The 21,043-nt window shown below is 37.6% G+C and overlaps 3 protein-coding genes across 5 annotated transcripts in view; 1 reads left to right on the forward strand and 2 right to left on the reverse strand.

The window, feature by feature from the left end:
• The window catches only part of LOC125263285, a 1,003,076-nt gene that overhangs the window by 524,901 nt on the left and 457,132 nt on the right, over positions 1-21,043 (reverse strand). The window lies entirely within an intron of this gene.
• LOC125263275 lies at positions 2,316-11,945 on the forward strand. 2 transcript variants are annotated; one of them, XM_048182274.1, is made up of 14 exons: positions 2,316-4,959; positions 5,989-6,069; positions 6,196-6,588; positions 6,848-6,949; positions 7,097-7,329; positions 7,453-7,631; positions 8,005-8,098; positions 8,206-8,550; positions 8,646-8,763; positions 8,858-8,949; positions 9,068-9,182; positions 9,902-10,171; positions 10,334-10,510; positions 11,107-11,945. In XM_048182274.1, exons 1-14 carry the CDS (start codon positions 4,710-4,712, stop codon positions 11,310-11,312), a joined length of 2,655 nt encoding a protein of 884 aa, XP_048038231.1. In that variant the 5' UTR covers positions 2,316-4,709; the 3' UTR covers positions 11,313-11,945. The 2 variants fall into 2 exon arrangements, with proteins under 2 accessions (XP_048038231.1, XP_048038230.1); XM_048182273.1 differs by having other exon boundaries at positions 2,318-4,959; positions 9,899-10,171; positions 11,107-11,944.
• On the reverse strand, positions 14,320-20,954 carry LOC125263281 (flocculation protein FLO11-like). Its single transcript, XM_048182281.1, has 6 exons — positions 18,802-20,954; positions 18,197-18,368; positions 17,485-18,105; positions 17,062-17,129; positions 16,883-16,926; positions 14,320-14,506 (listed from the first exon to the last, which is right to left on the reverse strand). Exons 1-6 carry the CDS (start codon positions 19,000-19,002, stop codon positions 14,416-14,418), a joined length of 1,197 nt encoding a protein of 398 aa, XP_048038238.1. The 5' UTR covers positions 19,003-20,954; the 3' UTR covers positions 14,320-14,415.

Here is a 21,043-nt window from a genome sequence, read left to right on the forward strand (position 1 = left end):
TTGTTTTATTCAGAACAACTTTTGTGAAATCTTTTGGATTACAGTGCTGCTGTAATCAATAATGTAAATCTAATCAGAGATTGGGCTCTAAATGAGTTCAGTGATTCAGATCAAATAATGATTATGTGAAAACAAAACCAACACCACCTGATCATCTTTTCTCTTTGCTTGTCTGGCTGTTATAACTCAGTTAACAGCTCAAACAAGATCTAATATTAAAAAGTCAAGGGTGAAGAGTTCAACTAAAGCAAACACTCATCTCCATGATGGTGGCTTAAAAATTGTGATTTTCTCCTTTGGTGATTCTGCTTGTTATCATCAGGTGTCTTCAATAATGCTCAATCATCACTCAATTAATCACTTATTTATCTCATTAACTTTAACACTGCTTCAGTGGGTGGAATGAAAAATATGGCAGGACTTCTACTTTCTGACCCCTGGACTCTGCTATTTAACATTAGTTTTTCTTTGGATGCTGTAACTGTGTGTTTAAAACATATTTGTAATGGCAAGAAAGAGATTGTGGTCAGAAGATGTTGGTAGTGAGATGAAGCTTCATGAAGCACTGAAGCTTTGAAGAGATTCACAAAAGTGTTCATTTCTTGAGACTTTATTTGCTAACAGTACCACCTGGTGGTCAAAGAGTATAAAACAATCAGATACATTACAGATGATCAGACACATTGTATTTTGCGACAGAGAAATAACAGTGGAGAAAAAAAAAAAACTATTTTCACATCACAACCATGCATTTGAGGGAATCTCATGGATTTATATATTTGTCAAAACGTCACGCCAAAATTCTAACCGCTTCCTGAACCAGTCAGGCAGAAGCAAGGCATTGGTCTAGACTCTAAAGCGATACAAGCCTCGATACATGCTTCACTAAAAGCTTCCGGTATTTCTCAACATACACTCTGAAGCCCCGCCATAGAGCGTAATATCACTACATGGTAGTCACTTATTAATGTTCCCAATCATCATTTAATGGCCTGATATTTTAACCTCTCAGGGTCTAATCAATTATTAGGCCATGTTTTATATTTTTTTTGTTATAGAGTTCCTGTGATTCTACAGCATGAGATTTTTAGTGTCATGATGACAACAAGGTAACATCAATGATTTTGAAAACAGTTTGTACTCAGAACATTTTAAACTACTGAATAATTCACACAGAATTATTAGTCACACAGACATCAGGAATTGAAGTTTGAATCACAACAATGGTGACAATCAAGAGCTTCATGCTGCAATGAATAAATTGTCACTGAATTGCCTGTTTTTTTTTTTATTCTTAATGTTTGCCTTTATTTTTGCTGTTGACTTTAAGTAGTGTGTTTTGTCATGTTCAGAGTTGATCTTGTAACTTTTTTGTTCATTGTCACTGTTGTTGTTGTTGTGTGTGTGTGTGTGTGTGAGTGAGTGAGTGTGAACTGATTGGCTTAATAAAATCTTAATTTCACAAGTTCACACTTACAAATAATCAGATAGTAAATAGTATGCGTAGTAGTATGTGTATTTCGCGTGCTGTCCGAGGAGAGGGCTCAGAGCTTGGTATTTTGGCCCGAACCCAGAGTACTCCACCCGTATTCTGGTTAGGAAAGTAACCAGGTGAGGAGACGGGGTGGTGGAGGGATGCTGAAAAACTGTCGTGGAATATGGGTGAGTCGACTGTGTCTATGCTTTCACTCATGCTGACTGGGTAGATATGTTGATTATTGATTGCTAACAGCTGGTTGAGATGATGTGATGATTAGACAGATTATTTGAACATTGCTCCTCCCGAATTTTGTTAATAAAACATAATTTATTGTTTTGCACTGCTTTGTACTTTGCTGTAGTAACATTGTTGGTAATATAAAACTAAAAAAACTTTTTTAGGATACATTTGTTATGGCATGAAGAAGGTAAGATATGATGTGATAATGTGTTGATGGTTATGTTTTGATTATGATGTGATCTAGTGCTGTAGTACTCGAGTCCGGACTCGAGACGTTTTTCTGTTGTCTCGGACTCGTCTCGGACTCGTTGGTATTTGCACTCGGACTTGTCTCGGACTTGGTCATTGGTCTCGCCAAAAGTTCTAGTTGGTCTCGACCGAGTCCAGCAGGTCAGTCTCACTTCTTACCGATTCCAAGCCGATCTTTTTTGTTACCAGCGGCGACGCACAGGCAATAACGTCAACTGCGCATTCTCGCTCTCTTCTCTCACGGTGAAGTGGCACACACTCGCGCGGGCGCCTCCTCTCTCTCTCTCGCTCGCTCTTCTCATTCGTACGGAGCCCCGCACGTCACCCATAGGAGAAAAAAAAACAATCCGTGCCGACGGTTTTGCAATCCGTTCCCTCAGTTTATAAACCGTACCCACGAATTCTTAAACTGTTCCCTCGGTTTAATAAATCGTGCCCACGGATTAATAAACCGTACCCACGAATTTCCAATCCGTGCGCTCAGATTTTGCAAACCGTACCCTCGGTTTTTAAATCCGTTCCCACAAATTCATAATCCGTGCGCACGCTTTCACAATCCGTTCCCACGGTTTTGTAAAAACTGTACTCACGGATTCATTTTAGAAGAAGAACATAGTATAGGCCTACTTTACTACAGTAAACTGCAGTGTATATTGTAGAAAACTTAGTTCAATATTGGGTAAAGTAATTGTTTATATTACTATAGTTGTTATATTATCACAGCAACTATAGAATTACCACGATAAATTAATTCAGGTACTTCACTATATATGGTTAAAAAACACTATAGTATTTACTATAAATTACTATAGTATTTTTTCAACACGTTCTCACTCCCAACTCGTCACATATGGACGCTTGGTCAGGACCCCTTGGCGTCACATATTAACGCACTGGGTACCCCCTTGGCGTCATTTTTCAACGAGCAGGGCAGTCCGATAGACTTCAATGGAACTCTGAACCGGAGCCTGCGGCGTTGAAATTTGACGTCTTGGGTAAACACACCGCAGCCCGTTGTCTGCTGTGGATGGATCGAGACTACAATAAATAAGAATAGATAGGAATAGGCTGCAATAAATGATCTATGCCGAGTGTGGTCAAATGGCGGCCCCCATATCATCTTTATCTGGCCACCCAACTGGTTTTTAATGTTAAGAAATCCCTCGCAGTCTGATATTAAAGTGCCCTCTGAGAAAAAGGGGGAGCGTTCACAGAAAATGAACAACGGTGAGTTTAACAACGGTCATCGTGTGTGCGACAGCATTCAGCGGTGAGTTTAACAACGCCCCACTGCAGCTAAAGCATCATTCAGAGGTGAGTTTAACCAAAACAACGCTCAACTGCAGGTAGAACAGCATTCAGAGGTGAGTTTAACAACGCTCCACGGTGCGTGTAGTAAGAAGTTTAAGCGTTTTCTGGTCACAGGGTAAGTGACTAATTAGGGTGCATGCTGGATAATGTATTTTTATAGGACTCTGGTATTGATAAATAAATATGTATATATGCTTGTGTTCGATTAATCAATGTCTTGTTTGTTTATTTATTTATTTATTAAAAATCCTCAAAATTAATAACGCTGACGTCATTGTATGGCGCGATCGCGATCCCAAGGTCCATTGCGATTTTCCACTTGGTAAGTAGAAAAGTTAATTAATAGAGATCGAGACTATTCTTAAATTCACACACTAAAAACTGTAGAATCAGGTCAAGTTGTGTTTAGAACTTTTAGAAGTGTAAGGCAGCAATTTATTAGGACGGTTAATGATAGAAAACTTTTTTATATATATATAAATTACTTGCTGCACCAAATGTGCAGTAGGCTAGCAAAGTTAGCTAATTAAATTCAAGTTAATTTTTTTCGCATATAATCATGAAGGTGCAATCATGGGGAATACAAGATTTTCAGTACTGATGTGTTTCCAGTTACCTATTTTACATACTCAGACTGCCACTTTAGCCAACATTATAAATGGTCCGGTAAAAAACAGGGTTGCCAGATTAGTTTGTTTTCCAGCCCAGTAATTGTTTAAAATCCACAAATAATCTGACAATAAACGCCTAAATATTATCTATAATAAACAGTAGAAACAAATTCATAACAACAACATTATTGTGTCTCAGCACAATTTCTCACTATGAAATAAAACCATGTGTATAATTAATGTAGTAATAAATTATGTTGTCATAAGTTATTAATTGATTCATGTACTTTTTACAGTGAGTTCTGCTGTGGTTTTGTTTGGAACTAATTTTGTTGGCGAAATAGAGAAAAACTTACATTATTAACAATTTTTGTGTAAAATGTATTTAACAGTATTAACTTTTTGCTTATTCAACTGTATAAAATCAATTTTACATACACTCAAGCCCAATCTGGCAACACAGGTGAAGAGAATACTGATGTAAAATGTTCAATTCTGTTTTTTTGTTTGTCTCTTTGTTTTTTCTTTTTCATCATTAGGTCCCTCAAATTTGCCAGCAAAAATTATCTTTATTCTAACACTCCAACACATACACACACACACACACACACACACACACACACACAATAAATAACAAAGGCACTTTTAAGAGCCACGTCCATCTTGTTAACCTGTACCCATCACCTGTACTCTCTTCAGCTCTCTCTCTCTGTCTCTCCTCTCTGTCTCTCTTTGTCCCCCCCCCCCCCCCTCCCTGTTTTATTTGTCCATCTCTTTGTTGTGAGTCTTTCTGTCTGTTTGTTTTTCTGCCCATCACTATGTCCATGAGTGATTCAGAAATCCAAGAAAATCTAATGGTCTTGGATAACTTGGTTGATCATCAAGAACTGAAGGATGAGCTCCAAAGTCTTGATGACTTTCTTGGTGAGCTGCAAGAAGAGGAGGCGGCAGCAGCACCAGCAAAGATGCCTGAGCCAAGGCAACCAAGGGTGCACTGGAGAAAAAGAGACGTGCATGGAAATATTGTCTATGCAAGGCCAAGATCAAGCAGGCATCAGTCAAAAAAGGGTCAGTATTGTTTTTCATTAAAGATTTTTGAGAAATCACATTGTTTAGGCACTTAATATTGTAATAAAGGAATTAAGGAAATGAAGGAATACATGTTTAGTTGATATGTCAGGGAAACAATCAAACCAGAACCAGTCATTTGATTTTTGACATAAAAAGTAGATTTATTAAAGATGTCACTAGTCTTAAGTGAAAGTGAAAAATTAAGTGAAAGAGGCACATTAATGTTACTATTAAATATTTTTGTAAAGCAGTATGAACTACAAAATTAGCACATAAAAAAATGTTTATTTGTGGGCTGTTATGACATTTTAGGAAATCTTGTCAATATTATGGTTATGCAGTAAAATGTGCCTGCCTGGTTACCATCATAGTAAATCGATTGCAAGGTGTTGGTCTTGGGAAGGCTGTGTTTGAAACGATGCGTTCTTCTGAGTGTGTTGTCAATGGCCAGCCAGCTTGTTTTATTTTAATCTGCTTCTATATAAGCATTCCTATATACTGTTATCATCTATAAGACACCTTATAGGCAGCTAAACGAAGAGTAATTGGACTGTCCACATTAGGGTTTGGGAAATAAAAAAACTCTCCAGCTGTATGTTAAAGGGATAGTTCACCCAGAATTAAAAATTTTGTCGTCATTTATTCACCCTCAAATTGTTCCAAACCTGTATTCATTTATTTGTTCTGCTGAACACAATGGAAGATATTTTGATGAATATGGGTAACCAAACAGTTGTGGGACACCGCTGACTTCCTTAGTATGGAGAAATAAATACTATGGAAGTGAGTGGGGTCCACCAACTGTTTGGTTACAAACATTCTTCAAAATATCTTCCTTTGTGTTCAGCAAAGGAATTAATACAGGTTTGGAACTCTTTAAGGGTGAGTAAATGATGACAGAATTTAAATTTTTGGGTGAACTATCCCTTTAAACAGTGATCTTGTGCCATTTCAGGCTGGTAATTTCAGTTGTAAATTTGAATGATATATGTAAATGTTGATTTGTGTTGTTTTAATCCTCTACAGCTGATCACATTCAGAACATTGATCCTCCCTTCAATGCTCCTGACACTAACTGTGAGGTGGCCTTTGCTCCAGAGACTGTTGGTTTGTACTTCATTGTACACCATTTTCATTGTTTCCATTTATATCTGACAGTGGGTTAGAATGTAAATAAATGTTTGTATTTTAAAATTTGCTATTGTTTCTAAAAACTCCATACTATTTTAACAGAGTGTTTTCTACAAGATCTCCAGCACTCACTGAGCGATTCCTCAGGTGATGAGGCATCACCTCTTGGAACCCCAAGAGATCCTCTTCTGGCATCCTCGAACTGGAGCATACGTCAGAGTCTCTTTTCAGAGAGGTGGAGGGCAGAGAGACCCCGTCTGGTAAACACGGCTGCAGCAAAAGAAAGTGTGGCAACACACATCTGCCAACAGTGTAGGAGCAGTCCAGCAGTTATCCGGTGTTGTGACTGTCGACCACGCCCCTTCTTCTGTGCTGAATGTGACATCAGCATGCACACCAGACATGTCCTCCACAATAGAGATGCCATGACTGCTGGATTCTTCCAGCCATTGCCTCCAACAACTGTTGTGGTGGATAAGGCTCTTTCCCAATGTGGTAAGTTTTGGCTTGTGTTTGTACAACGTATCCCATTTTCAGAATAGTTAAGCTCATAATTTTATTATTTAAATGATCCCTTTTTTCTCTTTTTGTTTGATCTTGAATTTATGTAGATACTCTGTGTCAGTTGGCTTTTTGAACATATCTTGTGTTCTTTTTCAGCAATGTGCTTCAATAACATTGATCCATTACAATCTTATATTACTCAGTCAATACAAATTATGTTAATTCACATGTACTGTATGATCTTTTTCAGTGCGGCTTGTACCTGTGGAAATGCCTGAAAAAATCTGTGGTTGTTCACCAGAGTCATTGAGGGTCAGTCCAGGAAAGACTGTTGCTGTGGTCACAATGAATGGTAAGAATGTAAAGAACTTTATTTTGTCCTGTTTGAGAAGCATCTTATGAAGTATACAAAGTAATGTATAAATTGTATTAAGAACCCAAACCCTGATTGACCCAGCAAAGAATTGCATTACAGTGGATGTGTTTTTGATTTTTCCAGGACGATATGATCTAAGCATGCCCGAGTTATTTTGTGAGGCATGCCAAGCCACTTGGACTGCTGCAGTGGCCGACCTAAACGGCAGTGACTACTGGCCGGCAACCCTTCAGTTTGCCACAATGTATACTACCGATATATTTTTCTCATTTGAGGAAATGAAGATGGTGGCACCAGGACTGTCCTGCCAAGCATTTTTAAGAATGCTGGATCAGCGAACTGTTCGCTTTGGTCGTGTGAGTATTGAATTTATTAATCCTGCAGTATTGTTAATGTATTTGAATTGTGGGCTGAAAACCTGTTTGATGCTAATGTATTTGTTGTATATTATTAGCTGTTGGTTTCTTTATTTTTAATAGACTGGCAAGATCTCTGCAGACAGTTTTCAGAAGAGTTTTTTTGAGTGGGAGGCTGTACGATTTGAGGTGGACAGTATATGCAAGGAAGAGCCCTTCATCTGCCCTGCATGCACCCCAAATATGCTCGCCGTTTCCGTAGATGGAAACCGCAAGCACTACCGTTTTAAGAATGCTGCTAGGTACTTCAAACTGTGTGTCACAGTGTTCTTACATATTACTAAGAAAACATGTCTCTTTATTATGCACAAAGTAATCTTAAATTATAAGTTATAGAGTTGTCAAAAGTACTGACGTATAAAAATTATTAAAAATTATAAAAATGTGACTAATGCTTTTAGCGCTGATCATTAAAGCCATTCTCAGACATATCCAATGAGTGTGTGAACACAATGGCCAATCAGAGGTGTTTACAAATCCGCTCAACAGTGCTCAAAGCATTACATTTTTTAAATTTCAGACTGGTACTGAAGTTGGTACTTATGACAACTCTAAGAAGTTATCATAAATTGTTCTGTACCTTTGTTGTTGTTTTTTTGTTTGTTTGTTTTTTAGATCTGAGGAACAGGCCATCTTTGAAGGCATCTTTATAGCCAAGGATGAAGATGTTACGAGATTTGTGGACCACATTCACAGCACAACCAAACATGTAAAAGTGTATATGATGATAAATAAAACTACAATACTACAGTAACCTCTTACTGAAGAGTTTGTTTAGAAGAGTCTTGTTTTCATTGACCATTATCCATATTGTAGGTCGGTGGGAGAGGTGTTTGTGGAGGCGAGTGGTCAGCAGCCAGAGAGACCTCCCAAAGATCTGCCAGCAAGGTAGACGAAGAGGGATTGGAGCTTGCGGTTTGTCGGCACGGAGTGCTGCTCTGTGCTTTAAATATGTACAGGGGTGAAATTTTTGCCTATCCCCTGTACCTTCAAGAAAAGCTGGCCAGTAGGCAAGTCACTTTTTTTTGTATGGATGTGACCTGCAAATATTGGCCCTACCTGCAAAGAGTTGCAAAAAGCTGCCCAGAGCTCCAGCACCTCCTGAACATGAGGCCATTCCTTTCGGTATTTCATGCCAAAGCACATGATTTTAAATGCGAGGTAAGAAAATGTTACTATGTGACAGAATCCACATTATCTTAAACCGAACATCTGCAAACATCTGGTTCTTTGTTTATTTATGTTTTCTTACTCAGGTGAAATGGAGTGGGGCGTATCAGGATGGGGCTGGACTAACACTAGGGGAGGAGGTGGAACAGTGCAATGCCTTCCTCTCTAGGATTGCAGTGACGACAAAACATATGTCAAAAGCAGGTAAGATGACCACATACTGCTCTAGTTACATAATCACATAATCACATCATATTTTATACATTATATGGTAACATCATATTTTCTGTGTTTGCAGGACGCACAGACATGCTGACTCTCATGGCCATGCGCTGGAATCAGCAAAAGTTCAGAAATTTGGCAGTTTCACTGTCTCGCCGATATCAGAAGGTAATGACATCAGTAGAATTTGTTTTAGATGGTCAGTATTGTGTGTTTGCAGTGTATGAAGCTGTGCATTGAACATTTGGTTCTTGTTTCTTGGTTCTGTGATTGCTTGTCATTGTAGACCAGAAAAGCTCTGCAAAGCCAGTTACGAAACCTAGAGTCCATGAAAGCCCAATTGGCAGTGACAGAGAGCCAATTGGAAGACTGGGTCAGTGATGTAAAGGAGTGGGCAGATGGTGAGGAAATGATTACTGTTAAACCTCAAGCTCAGAATACTCAAAACATTTAAGTAAACTCATTTTTAAAGTTCAGAATCACCGACATCCATTCGCTCCCACAGTTCTCAGCCTCACCCCACTCATCATAGTGTTAATTACAAACAGCTCATTTACATAAATATCACATTCAGATCTTGGTTAAATGTTTGATAGCAAATAACACATGCTAATATAACTATCAAAGAGACTGTCATTATATGTATATAATCAAACAACATACAGTACATGTGGTTTAAAATGTTTAGCAGCCAATCCTCAACCAAAACACATGCTCTACTCTTCAACACAGTGGTATAACCCTACAAAACTAACATAACAGAACCTCCTGTAAATCCCAACATCAAACAATATTAAAGAATAACCTATGATAATCTGCAAAAACACACAAAATAACACTTAATTTTAACATTTATTTATACTGTCTGACACAAAGCATGCTGGGAATTAGAAATCTGCTGCAATTAAACTAAATCATATTATGTTATGCTTACTAAAATGAAATTTTGAGTTCACAAAACTTTTTTCCTATTAAATACATAGAACTTCCATTATTATTTGAGTGAAACAAACTCATTTCATTTAATTAATTTCACTGTTTGGTTTTACAGTGCACAAATAATTGTAATTGTTACTTTTATTTTAATTTAAACTGCAAACTACCTATTTCTTCTCAGCAGCAACAGTAACAACCACAAATGATGCTGATGGCTTGGCCAGCAGAATTGAGGTCCTGGTAGCGAGTATCAAGAGACGTTCCCAGCGTCTCTATAAAGATACCGATGGGAACAAAGGTCGTGCCAGAATCCGCCGCAAGATCAGGGAGGAGAAGGGGATCCTGACATCTGTTGTGGAGAAATACAACAGAATGGTTCCGAGCACAGAAAGTCTTTGCATGGAAACCATTCTGTCTGGTGAAACAGCTTGGCCATGGCAGCTACCACACAATGGTGTGTACACTAGTCTGTTGACTGCTTCTGACAAATCTGATACATACATTATGACACATAACCCTCAATGCTTCAAATGTCATTCTGTGACTTTTTCTGTGATTCTTTAAAGGTTGATGTTTGATACAAATGACTTAAGTCTTTCTCATAAATGCATTCCAGACTCTGTCGATCTAAGGACAAAAAGAAGAGCGTTTGACATCATCATGTCAGTAAGAAGACTTGAGGAAGAGCTGAAGATTCTTGTGGCAGAGATGGACCACCACTGGAAATCTCTTTCAACTCGTGCTGATAACCTCAGAGAGCTGTCCCGCATGTTTGCCAGTGAGACAATGAGAAGTATGTATTTGTAAGAAATGGCATAAACATTAGGGTTGCTCTGACCTTAGATTTCCCTGCGCTCCATCACAACTATGGGAATATTTTTATTATACAGTTAGTAAGAGTGATCTGTTAACTAAAATCTACTAAAGTACATATTCCCATAACTACATATAGGACATGTCCTCTCTAATCATTGAAGTAAGTAGCCTAGTAATGAAAACATTTTATTTAACGATAAGTGGCTTTTAGCTCTATAAGTCGTTACACTTGGCCTGAATCTCACTCCAACTGGTAGCTGAAAGTAGAGAATGTTGCTTTCTTGTCCTTGATGCCCTCGCAATGCTCAAACTTTGAATTTTCTTCATGACATTTACTATCTGTGAACATGAGGACCAGCCGTGTAATCCATAATATCTGTTCATGACTGTCTGATTGTTACCAAGTCCTGTGGCTTTGTTTGGTTGTGTTGTATGCAGGAAAAACTATGGTTATTCTGACTGACTAACATTTCGTTGACTGTTTGGGGGCAGCCCTAATAAATATACACAACAATGATGTCTGTTTATAAAGTTTCTAAGGCATGCTTAATGTTATTTTGTTCCTCTTTTAAGATTCACCATGTGGCCTAAGTGAAGAGGGTTTGAAAGGTCTGCAGAGCATCATCCTCAGAAAGCAACATAAAGTCAGAGAAATGAAGGTGCAAGCAAGAGACTGTTACCTGCAAGTTTTGTCTGGAGAAGGCAACATCAACTTTTTGTACAGTGCTTCAGCTGATGAGTACGACAGTGACTGTGAAATGTCTGATGACGGACTGTAATCCACAAGACTGTGACACCTTTCATCGTTCTGGACAATGACCTTAACTCTGGATATTAAGAATGTAATAAAATCTGCTTTTCATCACCTTTATAAATGGAACCAAAAGTGTTGCCTCTTCTTTCACTTACATAGAAATGTGTGCTTGCATGCCTATAGAACCAGTCTGTGGTGGAAATTAAGTGCATTAATTAAAGAGATTTGAGGTATGAGTTGTTTCTTCTCATCCAACTTTTTACTTATACATTTTACTTATAAATTCTGAGAGAAAAAAAATGCATTTGACAGCACATGGAGAGCTTATAAAATGACATTTTGTTGCAAAAGAAACTTCTCAACAGTACAATTAGTTGATTGGCAGAAAATTAATTTTAATAATTTTCATGCAAAAACATTTAATGGTTCCAGCATGTATTTTTTATTTGAGGTTTGAACTGTTCACAGCTTTTATCAATGTATCTTTTTGGGTTGTGTGTAATTGTGTCTGATTTTCTCATTTTCATACTTTATCACAAACCAAACTCTTCATTTGTCGAGAAATAAATAGCAGATTAATTTATTATGAAAATAATCTTTAGTCTAGGTTGTGTACAAAATAATTAATAATCTTGCATGAGTAATAATAATTTAAGGTTATATGATTCACAGGGGAAAATGAAATGTTAGAACTTCAGCTCGTGGCTGTGAAAGTAGTTTACTTTAACGGTAAGGTGTTACATAACAACTGAAACCTTTTTAGAGACATAAAAAGCAAATTATGAGGAAGAAAACCATTATGATAAGGAGGAATCATTATTTCCCAGTATAATATTACATCCGCTTATGTGTCATCTAATAAAAGTATTGGAGTCAACTGATTTGATTCTGTGGTGCTCAAAACATTTCACCACTTGTGTAGCTTCATCAGCTGTGACCTGATAAACAGCATGATGATAGCAATTTTGAAGTCCCTTTTTATTTCTATTGAATCCAGTTTGTCTTTATGCTATTTTATAGTCTACAATAAAATGTTTTACATGGTGTATTGTATAATAAATTGTTAATTGTTTTGAAAATAAAAATGCACTATACCATCATATGAGTTTGTTTAATTTCATGATGTTGTAAAAAATTAAAAAAAAAACTTTGTAATTACTTACCATGCTTCTTTTACATAAACATTTTTAGTCATATTAATGACATTTGAGACAATAATTAACTATTGTTGTCTTTTATACTGTGATTCTTTTTATTGTGCACCATCCTGTGCCTATGTTACTGTAGTCAGAGTCTCACAATATCAGCAAAACATAACACAAGCATGATGTAAATATAGAAAATGGGGAAAAGAAAACAATATTCAGTTATAAATGTGAATCAACAGTTTGTTGTTCATGATGAAGAGAGCCTATCTGTGTAAGTTTTACTGTCCTACCTCCCCCAGGGACCTGGCAGCGGCCCCTGGAAGAGCAAAACAAATGCACATTTCAAATGGCTGTAATTCAAAGTCTGGTAAGCATATCAAAGAGAAAATTGGTAGGACAACTATTTATGCTATGTTTATTAAATAATATTGATCAGAGATTTCTGACATGCATGGAAAGGCATTATAAAAGCATTTTAAAAAGTGCTCACAGTAAAATACCAAATTTCATTCTGACTCTCAAATATGTCATAGAGGTTTGTACAATGAACATATCTGGATGCCCATTTGTTCATTAAAGATTGTATTTATTTGATTTAATTACTAAATGTTTTTAAACTGCATTACCCATACGCCTCTGTAATTCTATCAATGGAACGGAAAACAATGGCGCAGTAAATTGTAGTTCATTGAAGTTACACTAGGGTTAGGGTTAGGATCTCTGTAAACGGGTAATTTCTTTCAACATAGCAATACCTCATTGATAAATGACAGTATTACTTACGTAATAAAGACATCAAAACATAGTTTGCAACATTAATCACTCTTTATTTTGGCCTAAAAGTTACTCCAATCACAGCGTGTCCTGTTAGAGCTGTGTCACGTCATACTTGTCCATATATGGTAATTACAGTACAGTTACTGCCGGAAGTGATGCAAAGTTTCAGGGAAAATAATGGTGAATTAAACTTGTTACTTATCAAATTGAGTTTTATTAACACTTACCCTACCCCAACCCTAAACATACCCTTACAATACTGCAAATATAGTTATTAAATTAAATAAATAAATATTAAATGACGCAATATTGATGTGCGCATGTCCAGTTGCCGTAGCTGTATTCCTCAGTCTTTCCCGTTGAGTTGACTTGCGGGCATCATGGAATTAGATGTGATTGGCAGGTGTACAGTGCCCTTTTGTTTCTTTACTACGTAGTAGAATATTAAAAATAGTTTTATTTTATATACAATTCACTGAAAATTTTTTTCAAAGGCCAGTTGGTTTCCATGGCATGAAGCAGAGGGTAACTAATATTAAATAATTGTTGCAGCTGTGCACTGTATGTGAAATAAATAATACAATATATCAAAATATTTCATTTTTTATTACAAAAAGAAAATGACTGTGATAGTTATTCTAGCATGCAGTAATTTTTAACATAGATAAATTAATCTATTAAACATAAAATACTTGTGACCCAACATGCTTTAAATAAAAAACTTTTTAAAGCCTTTCTCTCTCTGTCTCTCTCTTTTTTTTTTTTTTTTTTTACAAACCAGGAGATGCAAGTCTGCCATCAGGAAACATGTTATTTTCTTCCCTTTAAAGAAGCCAAAAAACTAAACTAAATGCAAGGAAAACATAAATTGGTAATTACAATTATGATTATAAATAATAAAGTAATTCATATCTAATATATGACTACAACATTTGAGTGACATTTTAGTAGCTTTTGGAGTATTTTTTGGTATTTATGAGCTTATGCTCACAGACAACAAACTTATGATCTCGCAAGGTACACTGTTAACTGTTAAGCAGTTCATGACAAAAGCAAAAAGTTTTTAAAAAGACAACTGTAAGAAAATAAACGCTAAAAGAGACTGGGTACTGTGCAAAAACTTTACTGAAGAACAGCAAAAACACTCAAAAATAAACTGCATTGAAGGGTGATTGATGAGTCCAGGTGTTTATGGTGATGTTGTCATGCTGAAAGCTGGTTGGGATGTGGGGACTTTGGCACAATGTTTTGGAATTCACTCGCAGGCTCCCATGTGTCATCCCAGGTTTTGCCACTGTAAAACATCATAAGTGTACATAATGTCATTAGAACACAGAGCAAAAATCAAGATCACTGTCATGTTTAAATTAAAGAGATGACATTTAACGATGCTTGTTAAAGCAGCTTTAATCCTGGTTAACCCAAGTGGTGGAATGTAACTGCACATTTACTCAGTAATTTACTTAAATACAAATTTGAGGTAATTGGACTTAACTGGCATATTTTCATTTTACACAGTTTTATACTTATACAACATTACATCTCAGATTTAAATATTGTACTAGAACAGTTTAGAACACAGATCTTATGCTCGACTGCAATGAGGGATTAAGTTATATTAGTGGGTTGAGGAAAATCTGTCCTTTGAAAATCACATTTCCAGCACATGTACAACAGGATTGTCCATCTTAGAACTTTTGCTAAAATATGACACATGCTTAGTGTTTCAGATGCTGAAAAATTTGGGGGATGAATCACTGCTACTATTGTAATGCATTGGGTGGATGTCCTGCAGGCTCAATAAGCTTCAGCTAGTTCAAAATGTAGCCGCTAGACCACTTACTAGAAGCAGAAAATATGATCACATCAGCATCATTTTATTGTCAATACATTGGCTGCTTGTCAACTAATTTAAAATGATATTAATTACTTGAAAAGCACTGGATGTTCCAGCTCCTCATTACCAACAATACCTTGTGTCCGCTTCAACCACAGAATTCCAAGATCTTCATATAATATTCTAAATAAAGTTGAGGTAGATCATTCTCCCATTTGTCTCTGAAACTATGGAATAGTCTTCCAAGCATTCCAAATTTAGAGACAGTCAGTTTACAACCAAACTCAAGACTCATTTCAGTTACACACACACACACACACACACACACACACACACACACACACACACACACGTTTATTTTTGTGAATTGTGGGGACATTCTATAGGCGTAATGTTTTATACTGTACAAACTGTATATTCTACATTAGCAAACTGTATATTCTGCCCCTATAGCCAGGGACACACTTAACTACTAGCTGAAACATTCTGAGCTCAATACACAAAGACATTTTCTTCGACTAAAGCACATTTAAATACTTACACAAGGAATTTAAATGCGACTGTAAACGCTGACTAAACGCAACTGGCTATGACTTGACACACTTGGGCATGATCAGTCGTAAGTATCAAATTACAGTCATAATAAGCCTTACAATTGTTCAGTGTGTGCCTGGCTTAAACCTACCCATCACAGGAAACTGTCTGCATTTTTGAATTTCAAAAAAACACTGTTTAGTGTGTCCTCATAAACCATGTTTACATTGTAATGCCCATGTCATTATACACATTTGTGTCCTTGTATACAACCATGTATACAAGAACACACACACACACTTTACATACTATAACTCTTTTTTTTTAAGTGAATGGCACCTGCACCAATACCTTTCTGTTTGTTTTTCTGTCTCATCCTCAGGATGCAAGACCAGAGGCTTCAAGGGCATGCCTGCCAGATCTAGCTCTTCCCAATGCCTCTGCCTCATCGCTATTTAAATCAGAGTACTGACCATCGACCTCACACCAGTTTCTCTACAGGCTACCTCAGAGGATTATTTACTGCCAAGATCAGGGAGCTTATAACAAAATATCCAAGTTACTTTTTCAAATAAGTAACACAAGTTACTTTTTCACATTTATTGACTGACACCTCTCCTGTCCTAAAGTTGAGAGAAATAAAGTGCTAAAGAGGTGTTGTGTGCGCTGTGTGAACATCATGGATGTTGTAGTTCTAGACCAGGGGTGGCAAACCCTGGTCATGAAGAGCCACAGTCCTGCAGAGTTCAGCTCCAACCCTAATCAAACACACCTGAACAAGATAATCAAGGTTTGTAAGGTTGCTAGAAAGCTACATCAGGTGAGTTTTTAAATCAGGGTTGGAGCTAAACTCTGCAGGACTGAGGCTCTCCAGGACCAGGGTTTGCCACCCCTGATCTAGACTAAATGTGAACATTTACTCACATTTACGCCCTCCACTGTACAGGAATGGATATGCATTTCCTTCTGCCTAAGGCTTATTAATTTCACATTTGGTGTGAAAGAGCCTTAAACATTTGCCAAAATATATATTTTTTGTTGTTATTAAATACAAACAAACAAGCCCAGGTGAAAAAAGTAATGCAAATAAAAAGTAACTAAGTAACGCAATTAGTTATTTTTTAAGGGAGTAATGCAATATTGTAATGCATTACTTTGCCAACACTGGACATCACTGACATGAACTTCCATGCTGCTTTTAAGACAGCAGTTGAACTTTGCCAACATTGTATTGGGTCATGGAATGGACTAATCCATTGCATTGAAATGGAATTAAAAAGGAAATAAAACATGACTTACCACACAGTGCAAGGCAACCAGTGAACTTTCAATTCAGCTTTCCCCTACACAGACACAAACAAACACACGTAATAATTACTTTAACTGTTTAAGCAATCACTGGATATTATCTTTTAAAGGTCAGAGTCAGTCACAAATCAGTCACTGAGTCCAGCACATGGCCTAATAAGACATTTTACCTCATTTATCCGTTCCCCAGTTATTTTATCAAAAAGGAAAACCTTCTGCCTACTACATTTTCGACAACCTGAAATAATGAAAAGACAAGTTTATTAAGCCACGAATGCCATGCTTTGTAGCTGAATCACACAAGCCCATATTTATAATTTCACATGTGAGGTGATATGCAGTCTTTTCCATTTGTGTCAAAGTGAATTTGTCCCCGTTTTTGTCAATCAAGCAAAATGTACTGGATTGGTTTCCCTCAACCCTTGGACATTGGCCACTAAACCACAGCTAAACAACTACGTAAATAACAAAATACTGTGAACTGGCTACCAATGTCCTGGTTAGCTGAATGAATCCAATTTACATGAAGTCAGCTTTGACTGGGAGCAAATTTATTAATAGTGTGGAGTAAGATGTACCATGCAAAAAGTTACCTTTTCTTCTGTTCTTTACCAGTGGCACCTCCTGACTCAAAGGCTTGGAAATGGAAGAGGGAGATGGATATGGAGTAGAGACAGGGGTGGTAGAGTGTGACGCGGTAAAGGTGTTTAACCTTCTTTTCCTCTGCCGCAGTGGAGGTGGAGGAGGGGAAGAAAGTGAAGGAAGAACAGTTGTAGGAGTAGCAGAGGAAGGAGGAGAGAGAAAGGTTGGAGAGAGTGAGGAAGACACAGGAACAAGATTCAGAACAAATACGGGTTCAGACTGCTTGGTGAGGCTCTCCGGCTGCTCCGTGGTTTGTCTCTCCAGCTGCTCCGCAGTGAGGCTCTCCGGCTGCTCCACGGAGACGCTCTCTGGCTGCTCCATGGCGATGCTCTCCGGCTGCTCCATGGTTTGGCTCTCCGGCTGCTCCACGGCGATCCTCTCCGGCTGCTCCATGGTTTGGCTCTCCGGCTGCTCCACGGCGATGCTCTCCGGCTGCTCCACGGCGATGCTCTCCGGCTGCTCCGCAGTGAGGCTCTCCGGCTGCTCCATGGTTTGGCTCTCCAGCTGCTCCACGGCGACGCTCTCCGGTTGCTCCGCGGCAACACTCTCTGGCTGCTGTGCTGTGGAGGTTGCTAAAATACAAGTTTAATTTGTACATAGTAACAGAGAAATATACATGTATTTTAAATAACCATAATTTCTAAACAAAAACATTACTCTTACCTTTTGTTAAGATAAACTCATAAGCCCTCCGCATCTTCTCCAAAAGAATTTTGGTGACAGGAGTGTGGTGCAGATGTGTAATAATATCTGCCACCCACTTATTTGAAGCCCTTTTGTCCTGTTTCCCAATAAATAAAATTGGCTTGTATCCAACAGCCTCAAGTTTCTGCACCTGAAATGAACAAAAGCAGTTATCACACATTAGTTAGCAACACCCACTGAAGTATTAGAAACATTAGCACTGTTAAAAGCAATTTTATTTAATGAAAAACAATGCAATAAAATGAGCCATAACCCGTTTCATTAAGATTATTTTAGAAGACACATTACTCTTGAACTGTATACAATCGATCATCAATATAAGGTAAGGCCAGAGGTACTGCTAGTTTCTGCCATTGCCATCATGACTTACTTAATACTTGACACAGAATACAATTTTGTAACTCTTTAGCAAAATTTATAAGTAAAGATGGATTCTTCCATGTATGAAATAAGACTATGTTTGTAAAGGCCAGATCATATTAGTATGATATTCAGTATATGAAAAACATGGCCTTTCAGTTTTACTTCACACTAATTTATGAAATATTAACCTTTTTACTTACTGCAATACGGGCAGAATCAATTAGACGCCCAGCATTTCTGCTTTTAAGGACAGATTTCCCCCACTGGCTATCCAGTGATGCCACTTTTTCATTTATTTTTTTTTTGGTGGACAGGCTTCCAAAGCAGACATGACAGGTTTTCCTGCTTGCCTGATTGGGAGTCTGGCAAGAAGGGCAGGACCTGAATTTGGGCCTTGTCATGACTAGACAAGAAATATAACAAACAAACAACAGATTGACAAACTGTTACAATAAAGAGGATTTTTAGGAACTATTAAGAGAACTGGAGAGATGATCAAATAAAACAAATAAAGATAAAAACAGAGATAAAGATTAGAGAGAGCTAAAAAGAGACTGACAAGTAAACTACAGCACAGACAGGTAAACAGGACAGACGTGGCTCTTATAAGTGCCTTTATTGTGTGAGTGAGTGTGTGTTTGTCTGTGTGGTCGGGTTTAGAATAAGGAGCAGGCAAATTCGAAAGACCTGATGAGAGAGAAAAAAAATATATTAAGAATTGAATACCTTACACCAGAGGTGTCAAACTCTGTTCCTGGAGGGCCGCAGCCCTGCTCCAACAAACATACCTTTAACTTTTAAATAAGCCTTAAGGACTTGATTAGCTGAGTAAGGTGCATTTATTTAGGGTTGGAACTAAACTCTGCAGGGCTGCGACCCTGTTTGACACCTGTGCCTTACACTTTACACCAGTATTCTTCATCAATGTTGCCAGATTGGACAGTTTTCCACCCATTTGGTTGATTTTGGGTTACACCATGTGTGAATAAATGGGCTTGGGCAGGTGGAATTTTGTTATTTTAATACAAAAGAAAGAAATAGAAAACTGAGAAATTGTGCTGAGACACAATAATGTTGTTGTTATGAATTTGTTTCTACTGTTTATTATAGATAATATTTAGGCGTTTATTGTCAGATTATTTGTGGATTTTAAACAATTACTGGGCTGGAAAACAAACTAATCTGGCAACCCTGTTTTTTACCGGACCATTTATAATGTTGGCTAAAGTGGCAGTCTGAGTATGTAAAATAGGTAACTGGAAACACATCAGTACTGAAAATCTTGTATTCCCCATGATTGCACCTTCATGATTATATGCGAAAAAAATTAACTTGAATTTAATTAGCTAACTTTGCTAGCCTACTGCACATTTGGTGCAGCAAGTAATTTATATATATATAAAAAAGTTTTCTATCATTAACCGTCCTAATAAATTGCTGCCTTACACTTCTAAAAGTTCTAAACACAACTTGACCTGATTCTACAGTTTTTAGTGTGTGAATTTAAGAATAGTCTCGATCTCTATTAATTAACTTTTCTACTTACCAAGTGGAAAATCGCAATGGACCTTGGGATCGCGATCGCGCCATACAATGACGTCAGCGTTATTAATTTTGAGGATTTTTAATAAATAAATAAATAAACAAACAAGACATTGATTAATCGAACACAAGCATATATACATATTTATTTATCAATACCAGAGTCCTATAAAAATACATTATCCAGCATGCACCCTAATTAGTCACTTACCCTGTGACCAGAAAACGCTTAAACTTCTTACTACACGCAGCGTGGAGCGTTGTTAAACTCACCTCTGAATGCTGTTCTACCTGCAGTTGAGCGTTGTTTTGGTTAAACTCACCTCTGAATGATGCTTTAGCTGCAGTGGGGCGTTGTTAAACTCACCGCTGAATGCTGTCGCACACACGATGACCGTTGTTAAACTCACCGTTGTTCATTTTCTGTGAACGCTCCCCCTTTTTCTCAGAGGGCACTTTAATATCAGACTGCGAGGGATTTCTTAACATTAAAAACCAGTTGGGTGGCCAGATAAAGATGATATGGGGGCCGCCATTTGACCACACTCGGCATAGATCATTTATTGCAGCCTATTCCTATCTATTCTTATTTATTGTAGTCTCGATCCATCCACAGCAGACAACGGGCTGCGGTGTGTTTACCCAAGACGTCAAATTTCAACGCCGCAGGCTCCGGTTCAGAGTTCCATTGAAGTCTATCGGACTGCCCTGCTCGTTGAAAAATGACGCCAAGGGGGTACCCAGTGCGTTAATATGTGACGCCAAGGGGTCCTGACCAAGCGTCCATATGTGACGAGTTGGGAGTCTGATTCCGTGTTTATGACGACGGCTGTAGGAGTGGCTTAATTGATCGATTAGCCAATGGAAACTCTTCTTGGACTGTCTTTTCCCAAACTCTCC

Source organism: Megalobrama amblycephala, linkage group LG2 (genome assembly GCF_018812025.1).
Source record: "Megalobrama amblycephala isolate DHTTF-2021 linkage group LG2, ASM1881202v1, whole genome shotgun sequence".
Lineage (NCBI taxonomy): Eukaryota > Metazoa > Chordata > Actinopteri > Cypriniformes > Xenocyprididae > Megalobrama > Megalobrama amblycephala.

Coding starts and splice junctions, on each gene's coding strand:
- LOC125263275 (XM_048182273.1), top strand. CDS start 4,710: ATGTCCATGAGTGATTCAGAAATCCAAGAAAATCTAATGGTCTTGGAT. Junction 6,950..7,096: donor TGCTGTGGTCACAATGAATG/GTAAGAATGTAA, acceptor TGATTTTTCCAG/GACGATATGATCTAAGCATG. Junction 7,632..8,004: donor CGTTTTAAGAATGCTGCTAG/GTACTTCAAACT, acceptor TTTGTTTTTTAG/ATCTGAGGAACAGGCCATCT.
- LOC125263281 (XM_048182281.1), bottom strand. CDS start 19,002: ATGACAAGGCCCAAATTCAGGTCCTGCCCTTCTTGCCAGACTCCCAAT. Junction 18,106..18,196: donor TGAGTTTATCTTAACAAAAG/GTAAGAGTAATG, acceptor CTTGTATTTTAG/CAACCTCCACAGCACAGCAG. Junction 16,927..17,061: donor CTGGGGAACGGATAAATGAG/GTAAAATGTCTT, acceptor GTGTCTGTGTAG/GGGAAAGCTGAATTGAAAGT.